The sequence below is a fragment of the Sturnira hondurensis genome, unplaced genomic scaffold (assembly GCF_014824575.4).
Source record: "Sturnira hondurensis isolate 20B ecotype Veracruz unplaced genomic scaffold, ASM1482457v3 Scaffold0002840, whole genome shotgun sequence".
In the NCBI taxonomy this organism is placed as follows: Eukaryota; Metazoa; Chordata; class Mammalia; order Chiroptera; family Phyllostomidae; genus Sturnira; species Sturnira hondurensis.
The window spans coordinates 2,448,821-2,465,151 of NW_028075471.1; the positions used below are offsets into that span (position 1 = coordinate 2,448,821).

The following is a 16,331-nucleotide window of genomic DNA, read 5'->3' on the forward strand; positions in this document are numbered from 1 at the left end:
AGTAATTTGGCTTTTGTGCACAGTGCACAGGGACTAACGTTTTCAACAGAATTTCATAAGGAGATATGGGGATAATTTTGGGTCTTGCTCTCAGCAGAAGCTGAAAATTGGGTGTGGCAAAGAGGAGAGAATTGGGTTTTCTCATGTGACCATTCCTCTGAAAAACCACCCCAGCAGTGAAAAATTGCCACCTGAGCCTCACTGAGAAGCAATGGTGGATTTGCCCAAGAGGATTCCTGCTCTTAAAAATCTGCAAAACAGATCTGTAAGAGCAAACCTGCAATTATGAACAGAACAAGAATCTCACTTAAATAATTTTGCAGCTATAATGCCAACAGATTAATAACCCCCTAACCTGATCAGACTTGTCAAACTTGACAAGATTGGAGTCCCCTAAAGGTGATTACTGAGCCTGCATGACTGACAATCAAACTCTGTGAGATGCTGAAAAAAGAAAAAAGAATTGGACAACAGCTTTCAACCCAAGCAATTTAAAGTACTTGACAATATAAAACAGTTTGGCAAAAAAAAGGGAGAACCTATTGTCATATATATTTTTGGACCAAATTCCAGGAATGGAAGTAAAATGACAGGATGTGCCCAAGGTCATGTGTATGTGGGTGACCTGATAAAGGAATATGGAATGCCTGACTTTTAGCCAACACCTAGCTCCTTCCGCTTGGAGGAAGGAGGACCGAGACTGAGAAGGATGCTCTGTGAATTCTTGTGGTTGTAACCTGCATCCTCACAGACTCTTTGATGCTCAGTGGAGTTATTATTAAACTAAAGCATCACACATCACTCTAAAATTTGCCTCAGAGAGAAATTCTAGCTTTCGACTTCCTCAATTCTCTTGGTCTTGTTCAGAACATTAATATTTGTTGGACAGCCTGTTTTTTTAAGTGGGAAGATATTTTAAAAATCAAATATTCTGGTTTGTTTCACAGAATATGTTCTCAGCTAAATTCTGATGCTTTCTTCCTGTGGGGGTGAGCCATAGTTGGCCATGATTCACCAAAGTTTCCACCAGCTAACGATAAAAAATTACGTCCCATTCTCAAGAAATAAAAGAAAAATTATAGTAAAGTTGTGCATTTCCTTTCCAGTCCCCAAAGACAATCTGAAGAACTGACTCAACATGCCAAATTAAGCCATGAGAATTTATCCATATCTAATAGGGATTAGTAAATGTTACAACACTGAACATGGCCTTGACATAATTTATATTCCAACTTCTAAGGTGCTGGGTTCAGCATGGTCTCGTTCCTGTCCTAACATGGGAGAAGATGTAGAGCAGAAGCAGCCCTGTGGTACCCTCTGAGAGTCCTGATCGTGTGCAGGACAAGCAGGAGGGCTCTTCACATTACAGAAGGTTTCTTTGTACAGAAACAGTACCCTCACAACCAGAACGAGGTAAGTGAGCTTGAAGATCTAACTACCCAAGGGAGATGCCGGCCTTCTCCCCTTGAGCCCAAGAGATAACTGTTCTTGAAGCAGAAGATGTGGTGATGGAAGCCACTCCACCTCTTGCCAAAGCTGTGTGTCCACCTGCAGCTTGAAAACCTTTGGAAACAATACCAAGTTGCATATTTGGAGTGAGGAAGATTAAGACTCCTGAACTTTGGGCTAGCCAGCTCTGATTAGGTCTCCTCCACTCCATTTCTCATCCATACTTGCCAAAAGCACAAAGAGACAACTGGGACTTTTGCTCATAGAATCTGCTATTAAGATAAATCAGCAACACTTAAGCGTCTTTGGTTCATAAAAAATAGTCCCCTGGAGATAGCGCTTCCCCATCCAAAATATCAGCTTTTCATTTCCCTACCTCACCAAGGATTGCATCACTAGACAGTTCAGGAACACAGAGGCACTCCCTGGAAGCCCGACCTCATCTGGGAAGCCTCAGGAGACCCTGGCCCCAGCAGACCCCCCAGGAGCCTGAACAAGCCAAGACTGGGGCTGGGAGGTCTGGACACTCCTTCCCTGGAAGGAAGATTTCTGAGCCCATGCTGAACTGGGTTCTTTCAAGGCAATGTTTGTACCTTCTTCACTATTTATTTTTCTCCCAGGATAAATCAGGGTCTGGCTCCCAGAGAAGCAGAAGAGGGGGGCCTGTTTATGAACATTGCCACTCAAGTTCTTTCTTCTTTGGTCAGGGGAACAAGTCATGTGGAGCAGGTTTGTGTCAATGGAGTGTCACCAGAGACAGTTTGGGACTATCATTCCTCAAAGCACAGTGCTCCCCTGTGGGGAAGAATGAGATAGCCCTGTCTTTGCACCTCAGAACTGAGATCAACATCCTGTGCATTTGTGCAGCCCCCAGGGTAGATACTTCATGATAATTCTTCTCTGTGAGTTAGGTAGAAAACAACATACCCATTTTATAGGAAGGTAAGTTGACCTGCCCATCATCATATACTAATAAATGAAGATTAGGCAAGATTAATTACTTAATGATATGAGCGAACTTCAGAGCCTTCCTCCTTCCCTGCCACCTTTGAAATCTGGAGTTCTCAAATACTCCCTGAGGGGAAAAATAGCAGCTTCATTGCAATGGGAAAACAAAGGGGCTAAGAGTGCCACCACCACAGGTGGATTCACTGAGTATCTTTCTTGCCACTCACCAGGTTTGTGACTTGGTATTTCCATCTACAAAGCACCTAATAATGGTACTAGGTCTTTAAGTTTTTGTGAGGGTTGTAATAAAACAAAATTACAAAACTGTGCCTAGAAATGATAGCATTATTAATGTCCTATTGGAAAATGCATCCCTCGACTCCACTGCAGGCTCCATGAAAGCAAATACTGTCATTTTGCTTGTGCATCCGTCAGGTCCTTGGTGTTTGTCAGGTTCTCAACATACTACATTTGAATGCCATGGAATAGTCTATGACTATAGAAACTACAAGGAACTCAGAGGTCTCTTAGCTCACTTCCTTCACTTTACAAATGGGGAAATTGAGCCTGTGACAGAGAAATCAAAGAGGTGTCCATGGTTTCTCAGTGGGTTGAGGTCAGAGCTGAGCTGGATCTCTGATCCTCAGATCCAGTCTCAGATGCTGTACCTTCTCATACCTGCCAGGGCTTCCGTGGTAAGGTGGGCTGCCTTGTTTTGTTTAAACATCTAACATCATACTTTCTAGATGGCTGCTTGTGTCAGACATCTCTGAGATCACTGAGCTCCCAAACCCAAGAAGATTGACAACAGAAACTCTGCCTGGCCTTGTGACCTATACACCTGCTTCCTGTCCTAGCACCCAAAGGGCACTAGGGTATCCAATGTACTCTAGCATACCCAACGTAGTCCAAAGAAGCAGGGTTTCTGGTTGGCTTCCAACCTACATTTGTAATTCTAGGAGTGCAGGACCATGAGAGAGAGGAAAGAAATGAGCCCTGAGATGATCAGTTAATTGGAGGTTTCTGGTCATAAGAACCACTCTGAATTGAAACCTTCTAAGTTGCCATTCTTGTTCAGTCAATTTTCATTGTTTTCTGAAATGACAGCCTGTCCGTCCAATCTGAACTTGTAACCTCTTTGCACAGTTCTGTTCCCAGACTGTGTCAAAGATCATCTGAATATAGATTTGCTGGTTGTGTCCAGCAGGCATTTCTCAATGGCCCATCAGGGTACAGATAAGAATGTGGGGTTTTGGTCCTTGTGTGTATATTAAAAAATAATCTCATTTAAACATTGGTGCTGTGGGGTTCTGGCTCCCCCACCTTGTCAACTCAGCAACTGCACTTGGGTCTGGGATCTGGAAAGAACAGATTCCAACTCTCCTGGTTACAGTTCGTCCCCACCAGGGACTCCCTCCCTGAATAGTGCTCCACAGGGCTCACCCTCCACCTGCCTGCAAGTCTTTGCTCATGTGTTGCTTTCTCAGGGAGTTATCCTAGGAACACCCTATTCAGAATCACCTCCCACACAGTTCACAATTCAGCATCTCTATTTTCCCCATACAATTCATTGCCATCTATCATGTCACACATTTGATGCCTTTGTTTCTATTTGTCCCTCCTAGAATACAACCTCCCTCAGGGGAGGGATTTTTGTGTTCTGCTCACTGCAGTGTCCCCAGTGTCCAGACAGTATGTGGCACATAGTATATGCTCAATAAAGATTTTCTGAATAGACTGTCCATTTGTTCCCATGCCTACTCACTCCTCTAAGGAGTTTAAAAAATCTCCCTCAGCCTCTTGCTCTCTTAGTTTACTGGCCATTTGCATTGCCTATAGTAAGATTCTACCTCAAATCTGAGTGGCATGTTATCAGACTGTGGCTTTGACAAACTTAACACAAACAGATGGTATTTATGTAAAAACTTACAAACATCAGGTACTTTACAGGACAGAGCTATTTCTTAGTTCCCTAAAATACTTAAAATGACTGTAATTCCAATATGTCAATTTCTGGGGCATTAATCATAAGAAAAATAATAGGGAAAATAACAGAAAAATAATATTTATGTACTGAGATGTTCATCCAGTGTGATTATAAAAGTAAAAAATTAGAAACAAATTGAAATCACAATAGAAGAATGATAAAGTTAATTATGGTGATGATGAAAATCATACAACCAAGATATATATTTTTGAAGACTTTTAAGGACATGGGAAAATGCAGACAACTTTAAATGCTTATGAGGCAAAAAAACTTTATTATGTAGTATGTCATGTCTCTGTTCAAATATCTATATGGACAATGGAATGTAAGAAACTATAAATCTTAATGACAGTTATTTCTGAATGATGGGAATATGGGTGTTTTTAATTTTTTATTTATAGTTTTCTAAGTTTCTTTACTGAACATGTTGTTTTTATGATAAAGCATTTATGTATATGCTTCCAACTATGAAAAAATCATTTATATAATAAGGATGGTTAAAATTAAGTCCTTGTTACTTTCTAATATAGTTCATTAGTATGGGTTAAATTAAAAAAATAAAACAGTAAACATGAGAAATTCTGGAACTTTTAACTCTGCTGCTAGTGCGTTGTAGAGAGTGAAAAAAGAAAATTGCATCTTCTCCGGAAGAACATGGATGGAGCTGAGTAAGAATACAGATAAACTACTGACAATGTTAAATTTTGTGTTTGATAAGTGTCTCTCTGTAATCAAGAGAAAGGAGGGTGAAAAATTCTTTCCCTCTTAAATTATTACTTGAAAAAGCAAAAAGGGAGAATTTGTGAAGCTGTTTTGCCACAATGCTGATCAATAACAAACTCGGTATGATTTAAACACAGTCATTCAGAAGGCAGTATGAAGTGAAAAGGGAGGGGAAAAGGGACTTTCCTTTCATTTTTGAAATTCAGCATCAGGAAGACATGAGGGCAGGAAGTCGGATCTTTTTTCAATTCATTTGAAATGATAAGGTGAAGACAGCCTGAAAGGACTTTTAATTATATGATGAGAGGAAGGAAAGGAGGGAGAGAGAAAGGGACCAGGAGGAATCTGTTTTTATACGTTAAATGAAGAAGAAAATGGAAAACTGAAAGGGAAAATGGCTTGCAAGCCGATAACTTGAGAATGAAATACAAAGTCTACAAGAGGCAAATGTGCACATTTCATGCTGGAGACCAAAGCTGCAGCCAGTTCCCAGCCCACAGCCTCCTCCCCCATCCCACCTCCCACTCCCAGCGGCAGTGATGGGTGATGCCCTGTGATGCAGAGTGAGATAAGTCCCTCTCCCCAGCCTGCACATGTGGCCACAGGTCATGGTAGGGGCCAGCAGGGGCCCCGAGGAGGGCCTGGGAGTGCTGTTCAGGGTCACAGAATAGTCTTTTTATGCTACTTTTTAGCCCCATTCATTGCATGAGGCTCTGACCCAAACAAGGTATTGTACCAACTTGGGGTCATCTGTTGGGAAGAACCTGGATGAGCTTTGGAGTGAGACCCCACACAGGCTGAAGCATCTCAAACCAGTTCCTGGACCTCAGTTTCCTCACCTCTAAAATGGAATGAATAACACCTGGCTTTCAGAGTTTTGAGAATTGAGATGATATATTTAAAATCCCTACCAGGGGTCAGGTACACAGTAAGAATTCAAATATTTTAATTCCTCCAACTCTAAAATGTGAATATCAAAACTGTTATGAAGAGCAAAAACACTGGACATATAACACCCAAACTTGTTCTCATGAAGTGATATGAATCCAAGATCTCTCAAATCTACCCCATTCAGCAATAGACCCCCTCTCTTCCCACATTAGGACAGCTCTTGTGGTGGAAGTCTTGGGAACCTTCCCCCATACCACACTCTCGACTTTGGTGGTGGATCCGAATGTTTTTGGAGGCAGTCACGAACAGGTTAAAGTTGAAGGGGATTTCAAACATGTCTAATCCAATAAGAGGCTTGGTAAAACATGCGTTATCACTTAAAGAATAAATGTTTAAAAATAGAGCACAGATGTGAAATTTGAATAAAAAAAAGAGAGGGAGACAGTGCATGAGAGATCTTCTTGGCACTTGTTCACTAGTCTCTGTTTTGGTCACCTTCAGCCAAGCCTGCTATTCTGACCGGCTCTGCCAACTGCTAGATGCTATGGGAGTGCTTCAAATTACTGACGCCACGTTGGCAAGTCACTCTATAACTTGAAAGTCAGACCCATATCTCCTCTTTTTGTATTTCTAAAAGTGGGAAACAAAATGGTAAAGTTGATCTTTTCACATTTTTCACTTAAAAAGGTATATTTGAAAAGCAAAGAATACATTCTTCTAAAACTGGACCTATTTAAACTAGGGTTTTTGAAAACTTAAGAGAAAGTATCATTGTTCAATGGGCATTTGCCCCAAAAGACAGTCTATGGATTGCCCATTATAAAATTCGCAAGAATACCTGCTTCTGTAGGAAGCTTTCTCTGACCCCCACAGAATGCAAAAAGTTTGAATTTTGGTAACACTGCTGCATCCCCCAAAAGTAATTTGCCCTGTTATCTGTTTCATGAGTTGGCTTTCACTGGTGGTAGAAATGATAAAACCCAAGGCTCAGAAACAAAGTCAATTCCTCCTTCCATAGCCCAACACAATCCCACTAAAGGCTCTCTGTCAATGTTTAGGAAAGAGAACAAAAGTAGTTTTTAAAACATGGCTTTGTTCAAATAAGAGATTCAGAAAGCAGTCCAGTAGAGCCAGCTTGATAAACTTCTAAAGGGATTTCAAAAACACGGAATCTCAGAAAAAATACTTTGCCTTCGCAAATCTTTGAGTATTATTTTGTGTAGCAGCTAGCAAATTGAAGGGATTCCCTGAGTAGAGGGGTGGAGGCCAAGCAGCCTAGAGTAAGGAATGTCTCCAGGCTCAGAGAACACACAAGTGTCCTGACTAATTATCTGGACAATGAGAGGAAACTGCTTCCAGTAGCACTGAGCAGTTTTACCTTCACGAGAATGCCCTGCTCTTGGCCTGCTGAGGAGAGATCGGAGTATTTATTTTTCAAAGGTCTTCTCTACAACATACCCGTAACTACACTTTGCATTGAAGTCAATGACAAATAGAGATGTGGCCAGATTCTACCAGTGGGACATGAAAAGCTTAACCCAAAGTGAGTCTGCAGTGAAAACCAATGCATTTGCATTTCAGCAATTCGATCTGGGGCAAGTCTGTGATGCATTACAATGCTGGTATTGGATCAAGCTTTTCTGGAGCTCATCCAATCACAACATGAGGCTATGGGAACCCTACTGCATGGAGTTCCTCCACTGCTGTTTAATTGTGCTCACCTCCTGAAACACAAAGTGAAATCCAAAGTCATCTACATACAATGCAAAGGGCCCCTAAGTAGGATGCACAACCTAGTGTGGCCTCCAGTAGAGGGGAAAGAACCCCTGACAGGATGGTTCTACCTCTGCCAAAATCCAAGTTTGACTAGGATCTCATCCTTAACAACCAGCTTTCCTGAACACTTTCAGGTTCAGCTCTACCTTTGCCCATTCTTGGCCATCTCTGTCTGGATAATTCTTGAAGACAGTGCTATGACCTTCTGGATGACATAGGGGAAAAAGGACACTCTAACCTAGTACCTTAGACTACACAGACTTGGCATAACCTCTAGAATGTTGACCTGGGTGTAGCATTTTTCTCCTCTACAAACTCTGGGGGGAAACACAGAGAATCACTGAACACATCTCCTGGTCTTAATACTTTCCTGCTACCAACTGGCCAGGGTGTTTCCTGGTAGCCAAAAGCAATGCCCTGAACTGGCAGGAAAGGAAACCAAGTACAATTTATCTCTGATCACAAAAGTGTTCTAACCAGTTCTGAGAAATAAGATGGTTCTAATTTTGACTAAACAATAGTGTCTGGCCCCCATTTTAAAAAGGCATTTTTATCTAGGATGTGGATATCACTACTTCAGCACATAGGGGAGCATTTGGGAATAAGGCTTAGGGGGTAAGATTTAGTTTTAAGCTTTCTTCAAAAATCCTTTAGCAGCAGGAAAATTCAATGATTTCAGAATTAATTATTTTGATGTCAGTCCTTTCTTTACGGGTGGAAGAAGAGTTGGAGGAATTGGATCCAAGACACAAAAGAAGAAAAGACAGTAACTTTTAATAATATATTTAGAACTACTCTCCCTAGAGGAAGAACAAAAACAAACACAAAAAGTTAACTCATTCCCAGCTGAGACTCTCTCCCAAAACAGGAAAAAATCTGGAAGCCAGATTTTTTTAAAGAAAAAGGTAATCTAAAAGTATCAGGGGTATATGCTTGTGAAGGGATGGAAATAGGAAGAATACAATTACCTACCACCAAACTATAATTAATCCTTTATCCTTTTTTTATACAACATGTAACAGAAAGTTAATCAGTATTGCTCTCTTACCTTTACACCATACTGAGCCAACAAGGCCAATAACCAGCGTTTGCATCAACACCTGAAGAGTATGATAAAGATCCTTTTGTTGTTACGCATAGTTGGAATTTCTGAACTCGTCTCATGTCATCTTCCCTGGCTCTCCTGACAGATGTTTAACAGGGGTTTAGGTATTTCTAGGCAAACTGATTTATGAGACGTTCAGTTTTCAGGGATAAAACGGAAGGGCTGCCTTCCTAAAAAGTAATCTCTGTCACATCCAGAAACAGTGGCACTTTAATTAGGAAGAATCCCCCAAACTGGAGAGGATTTGAACTAGAATATAAAGAAATTCAAAGAAAAGGTTCAAAATGGTCATGACTACAAATAATTCAAGTATGAGGAAAGGCATTTCTATACAATGTCTTGCAACACGGCAAGACACTGCCATGGTGCCACATGGCAAAGGTCTCATCTGTCCGTTCGATGAACTCCTTCACGTTGGTGGTTGTTTGCTTAGAATTGGGGGGTAAGAAGAATTATGAGGTTGACTCTTGTTTTAAAGTCATAATTGATCAAAGATGTGTGTCTCTTTTTTAAAAAACAAGCTGCCCTGACAATTCATTTGTTCATTCATTATATGTTTAACAAATAGTGGCTGAATGCCTACTATGTGCTAGGCCTGCCGATAAATGGTCAGTAGAAAAAGTCATGAGGCCACATTCTCAGTCCTCATGAAGCTCATAAACTAGCAAAGTAGATAGTTACTATTTACATAATCACAGGAAAACATGTAAAATGGTATCCATTACAGTGTAATTAAGTGATGTACACATGCTATAGGAATGCCAAATTGGGGGTTTCACCTGGCTGATAAAGTCTCGGAAGGCTTCCCTGAAAAAGTGATGTGGAGCTGAGATGGAAAGGATGAGTGGGCATTAAGTAGGTGAGAAAAAGAAGAAAATGTGTTGCAGGCAGTGGGAATCACATGTACAAAGCAGAGAGCACATTGTTCTGAATTTATCTCTGTCCCAACAGTGAGGCAAGCCAGGGAAGATTTTTCAGAAGTGAGGACTGGAGGGTAATGAGTATCCTAAGATTTATCTTCAGAAAAGATCATGCTTCTGCCCACTGAGGTTTGAGAACCTCTGGCCAGTTCTGGAAGCTGGTTGCATTTCCCCAAGGCACGGTCATCACCCTGACCATGGTGGTGGCCACTACCACCCACCTGCCAGGCTCTCTACAGCAAGCAGAGTGCAGGAGTTCGCACTCCAATGCTATGTTGTTGCAACTGCCAGAAAGTCAGGGAGGGCATTTTGCCTTAGGGCCCTGCTCCTCCTCTACTTGAAAAACTCATCAGCCTTGACAAGCAAACTCTGGCATTCACTCCTTGTGGTGATAATAAAAGTGGCAATGCTTTTTTAAAATGCAAGCTGAGATTTCTTGGAGGCTGGAACCAGGGGATTTGGAGAACAGGCTCAGTTAGGCAGGCTTAAACAGGGAGTTGGAGTGGTCCCTGAGGGAGGCCTCCCTGTTCTAAGGCTGCATGGTTGGTGTATTCTGCTTCCTAACTGCAGAAAATTTCTGCTCTAAAATATACCAGTCTTAGAACATTTTGCACCAGCTATTCCCTCTGCCAGAACTGTTCCTCTAGATATCCACAAGGCTCACTCCCTCACCCCCTTCAAATACCTGCTCAAACATCGCCTTCCTAATGAGGCCCATCCTGTTTACCCTATTTTACAGTGTCACCAGCACATCGGTTGTATCCTGGTACCCCGTTCCCCTTTACACTAGTATATACTTTTCTTTTTCTATCATACAATGTATTTATTAATTATGTTCATGATTTGTTACTTTTCTTTCCCCTAATTATAAACTCCACAAGGAAGGAGACTTCATCTATTTTGTCACTGATATATTCCAAAAATACCTAGCATTCTAACACAGAGAAGGAACTCTATGAATAGCTGTTGAATTGAAGCCCAGCACAGCACTTGGTCTCACCAGGCTACCCCCATCTTCTCATTCTCATGCCTCTGAGCATCTTGGGAGCCACAGGCTGATGCACTGGAACTGGGCTCCTCTGATGACATCCACGAGGGGGCTAATCCATGGCTCACAGTGTTGCATTAGGGAGCAGTGTTCAGCCCAGGAAAGAGTAAGGTGCCGGCACTCCAAAAAAGTAGGGAACAACTCTGCTCTGCCAGGTATGAGTGGTACGATGGTAGTTCAATCATCTGTTCTTTCTGAGCCTTGCTTCGATCATCTGAAAAATCAGGATGATGCTTTTCTCATTGGGGCAGGTAAAATACCGTTTGGGGTGAAGCCCTAGAACCTGGCAGAGAACCTAATGCATATAGGTAGGCAATGTATTGGTTGGTTGATTATGAGGAAAACATGAGATAATGTTTGTAAACTTATGTATATACAAAGCACCTGGCATAGAGCCTGGCATGTGGGAACCATGTATTCATTCACACAATGAATGTTGATTGCGTGCCTGCCATGTAGTTAGCAAAGTGCAATAACCATGGGGATTGTGGTATGAGCTACTCATATCCAGTCACTGGGAATGTCATCAGCAGTAAAGAGATCTTCTGCATGAAATGAAACAAGCTCGAAATGCAGTCTGAAGAGAGTGGAGTCCCTTATGACCCTTGTCTGCCTTAGCATCCTTGGGGAACATCGGACAGGTGAATACCCAGACCCACGGCCTCCCTCTCCCATTGAATACCTCTCCTGGGTATCTAAAACAGCTCTGTTCTCCTAAGTCAGTCACACAGGTGGTAACTGAAGTCCGAGACTTGCCCTCTCAGGGATGTCCTCTATTACTGATGTCCATGTGGACTGGATGCAGAAACCAAGCAAATTCAATCACAAACCTGTTCAGTGCAGGCTAAGAGCTGAGGTCTAGAGTTCCTGCCATGTCTGCTCACTGCTCCCCAAGTGCTTGGATTTGAGGGTAGGGAGGACATCTGTCTGCTCTGTCTCCCACAGTTTAATAGTACATTATCCGAACTGTGTTCAGTGAGTTGTGACTCCCAGGCAGGTGAAAAGCAGCAATGATGAAACCAAATTGTCTCTGAGGGTTGGTAGTGATAAAATCAATGATTATTAATTGTAGGAGCAACCGCACCTCACATATATTCAGTGCCTATCATGTGTTAGCCATATATAAAGTACTTCTACACACATTACGTCTCACAACAACCCATTTAATTACATAGGCTATTAACTCAATTTATGAATGAGAACACCAAGGTTCGGGCAGCTTTAGTTTCTTGCCATGATTGTTCAGCTAACAAGTGCTAGAAGTGGGATTCACCCTAAGCAGTCCAAATCTAGATGGCATCTGCAAAACCCATTTGTGGTTGTATGGCAAAGGGCCTCTTCCTGCTTCGTGGTGCATTCAGCCGTGAAGCCCGGACAAGGCACCTGACCTCTCTGGACATGGTGCCTTGTCCATGTCCAAGCACCAGGTACCATGTCCTTTTCTATGGGAGCATCTGTCCTTCAGTTGTATTGGGAGTTCATTAGTTTACATATGTAAAGGCCTCATACCCACACCTGTCACTGGCAAATGGTGAGAGCCAAAACGCATTAGTAATCATAGATGTGATTAAATGGCCTAAGTGTAAAAGCTCTGGGTAGAACCCACTCTTTGTAAATGGTTGGAGAACATTCTTAAATGAGGATTTGGGCACCTAAACTTCAGGAACCTCACACTTTCTGGAATACCCTTCTGCTTATCACTCTGAATTCCTTTCTGGACTTGGTGGGGCACGTGTGGACTCAGCTGGGCTGCCCCAAACCCAAGCTCTATTGCTTACGAGCTGTGTGTCTTGGGCTGGTTATTTCACAGGATGAGTCTCAGTTATGCCCCTAGAAAAGAAATGTAATCCTGGTACCCATACCACAGGGCTACTGTGAGGATGGCAGGACCAAATTCCTCTGGACACTGGATACACATCCTGGCATAGAGCAAACAACTTAATAAAAGAGGGTCAGAGCAACCGCACTTAGTTTGCTTGACTACAAGCAAACTAAGCATTATTCTTAGAATCATTATCATTTACAAGAAGACTACATACATTGATGTGCCTTTTCTTGCTCTGTGGAGGATAGGGTATGGGAAAGGATTTCAAACCTAAATCACCAGGGAGCCCATCCTTCTCCTTTGCTGCCTCTTTCTCCACAATAGCCCTCTAGCCCTGCCTTAGCCCAGGCAGGAGCCTACTTCTGCATGGCTTGGGTTTCCCAAAGGTGCCCCATGATACCCAAAACCAAGCCTGTTGTGAATAATGAAGGCTTTGTGCAGTTCCCCAGGAGCCAGTTGAAGGGCTACACTCAATCCTTCCTGGAATCCAGGAGTGCATTTTCATGATACCGAGAAAGAAAAAAGCGGCCTTAAAAAAATTCCTTATTGGGAAAAGTACAGGGATATATGAGGAGCAAAGTATCTAAGAGACAGAAAGAAAAATATAGTTTGCTATGCCTGACAGTGAGGCCTCCAGCAGCCTTGGCTTCACAGCAATGCCACACTATTTCAGAAGACCTGGCCTTGTAGGGCGGCTACCAAGTCTGGAACCCTTAGTAAATATATAACAAATGAAAGTATACCACAAATCAAAATATAATGCTATCCTTTATGCTCTCAGACTTTATGCCTACCAAGTACTGGAAATCATCAGAAGAGGAGAAGGTCAAGATAGGATGTAGCTCTTATTCACCCCCACCCCCGTGGCAGGGGCAAGTGTTTCCTTAGCAGCTGACTGACCTGAGACCTTTGGATCATATATGCATCGTAGCTGGACCCGTGGTACTTGGCCGTAATATCTGGGCTGTAGCAAGCATCACAAGTGCATGGTATATTCGAGCTCAGGGCCTGTTTCCTAGGTCTATAAACCTGTGGGAAAAAGCTACAATGGTTAGGTGTAGGAGGGGAGGGCGCAGGGCGCACAGCAAAGGAATTAGGAAAAATTAAAGAAGAAGGCTCATCTTGACTTTCTACGGCCAAGTGGGTGAAAACTCCAGTGTAGAAGATGCACAGCCCCAAACAAAGAGGTCGGATGGAAGTGGCTCCCAACCCCCGGGGCCAGCACTAGCAAGGCATGCTGCTCTGTGGAATGACTCCAATGTCTGGCAGTGACTGGGACCCTTCCTCTGCAGAAGGCACCCAGGCATGGTGGTGGTCTCTCTCTTTCAGCAAGGCAGCCCCATGAGAAATAGACTCTGGTTCAAGGCCAAAGGATGCCTTTTCCTTCCTGAGGAGGGAGGGTTGGCTGGGTTTCCCTTCCACTCACCTTGCATTTTGTGCTCAGCCCAGATCAGCCTAGCAGGCAGAGATCCAGGCCAGGGGCTGAAATCAATGTGGACACAATCCACACGGTACCATGTGGCATTTGGAGAGTTTCAGAGCCACATGTGGCCTGAACTAAGATGTGACAGCCACCTTGTGAGACCACAGACCATTGAGCCATAATATTTGCTGGCTTTCATAAGAAGCTAGAATCTGAGTGAATATCTTTAACCATTGCTTCCCAAAGCCCCCACACTGTATAAAGAGCAGAAATAATGTCTGAAGATTTTAGGGTTGATTTTATAACATGCTTTAGGTACAATTATTTCTATTCAAGCCACTTCCAGAAAACCCTACAGAAAGTAAAGAACTTTCTGCACAAATTAGGAATTTGTCTCTCCTTCCTTTTCCCTCAGAAGAAATACTGTGGCCTAGTCATAAGGGGAAAAAAGCAGGATAATGGGGTAAAGAGGTAATAAAAAGAATATTCAATTGAATAATGGCCAGGGAGGTCTCCAAACATAGTCTGGCAGTGCCAAGGTTGGGAGGTGTTCCTCAGCCAAAAGGTCCATGAGGAAAAAGCACCATGAGTTGAAGTACCAAAGTTGGAAGTATGTAAGAAAGAAATATAAAGAACTGGTTGAAGGGAGTTTTTTTATAGGGCCCAAAGAGTGAACAAGACAGAAGATGATAAATAGAGGATGTGCCCAGAATTTAATTAGTAGTTCCTAGGATTTAGTCAGAAGTCATACAAAGTCCACGGGAAGGAAGAGAGCTGACAGCTATTTCTGCGGAAATGATGCTAACACAAAAGAAAGGAAAACAGCGCTGGCTGCAAACCACACAAGCCCAAGCACATGCATGTCCACACAGAAAAGCAGTAAATGGTGTTCCAGTGGCAACTCGGGCAACTTCACACCTACCTGTTTTTAGCTGTTGGAGCCTGCAGGATGGACATGGGAAAATGAAGAGTAGCTAAACCCAGAGAAAGCACCCAAGGACCAAACCCAGCAAAAAACACCTTCCATGCAGAAGGCCCCACCTGCTGCTTTAACTGATGCACCAGTCGGTCTTTCTCCCGCTTGAGGGCCATGACTTCTTCCTGTGTCTTTTTCTTTTTGGAGGCAGACAATTCCAGCAAGGCAATGTTTGCATCTTTTTCACTGATTGCCGCAAGCAGTGCTTCCTGTCTGGTAAAATAAAGGTTATTGTGATAATTTTTTAAAGTAAAAGAAATGTCATTTATAATTGAAATGAGCATAAAGTATTGCCTTAAAGGGAAGGAATTATGGGTAATATTTAAGACAAACTACCTCCTTGAATCTCAGAATGGACAAAGTTGTCTGAATCAGAATCCCTGAGACCTCACACACTGTGCCCTCTAAATGAGGCATCTTTCAGTGGCTTCATAGATATATCTATATACGAGAAATGGAGGGAGTCAATCTGAACATTCACTTCTAAAACACTTTCATCCATCTATCCATCTGTCCATCCAGTCATTCACCTATATGCCCATCCATCCTTTCTTCCATCAATTCATCTGTCCATACATCCATGCATCAATCCACCCATCCATTGATTTGTCAGGTAAAGTCCTATGTACTCCAAGACAACCCAGCAAAACTGGGGAGCAACTTGAATATCAAGTATTATTTTTCCCCTGCAAGATTTCCCTTTGAAGGCAGGAAGAGATATTTACTAGGGCTCTCTTTTTATTTTCAATGCAATTAGTGATTCACATCATTCCTCAAAAAAAATCATGCCTTCTTCAGTATTCCTCATCTCAGTAATTATAGCACTACCCACCAAGTAGCCCAAGCCTCAAATTTAAAATCTTCCTTGATTCCTTTCCTTCTTTCTACGCCCAGAGACAGACAACAACATCAGTAGGTTTTACTCCAAAATACATCTCTTATCTAAACTTATCTACTCTCTAGGAAATGTTTCCCAACCACTAGCTTCTACAGCTCACCACCCACTAGTCTCCCTGGTACAGAGGCCAAAGTAATCCATAAAAACAATATAAGTCCAGATTCCACCATCCTGTTGCATGAAAAATCCATTGCATCACTCATTAGACTTCAAACCCAGACCCTTTAACTGATGCCTGCAACTAGTTATACCAACTGGCCCTAACCACCTCTATGAGGTCACCTTTTTCCATTTCTCTCTCTTCAATCATTAGGCTCCAGCACATTCTGTTCTTGAACTCATTTCTAGTCCTTGAAAATGTT

The 16,331-nt window shown here is 42.4% G+C and overlaps 1 protein-coding gene across 1 annotated transcript in view; it reads right to left on the reverse strand.

Moving 5' to 3' along the window:
* ERC2 (ELKS/RAB6-interacting/CAST family member 2) overlaps positions 1 to 16,331 on the reverse strand; it is a 669,672-nt gene that overhangs the window by 207,830 nt on the left and 445,511 nt on the right. The window contains exon 11 of the mRNA XM_037041287.1: positions 15,137 to 15,284. Coding sequence (XP_036897182.1) covers positions 15,137 to 15,284 — 148 coding nt within the window. The remainder of the gene's footprint in view (positions 1 to 15,136; positions 15,285 to 16,331) is intronic.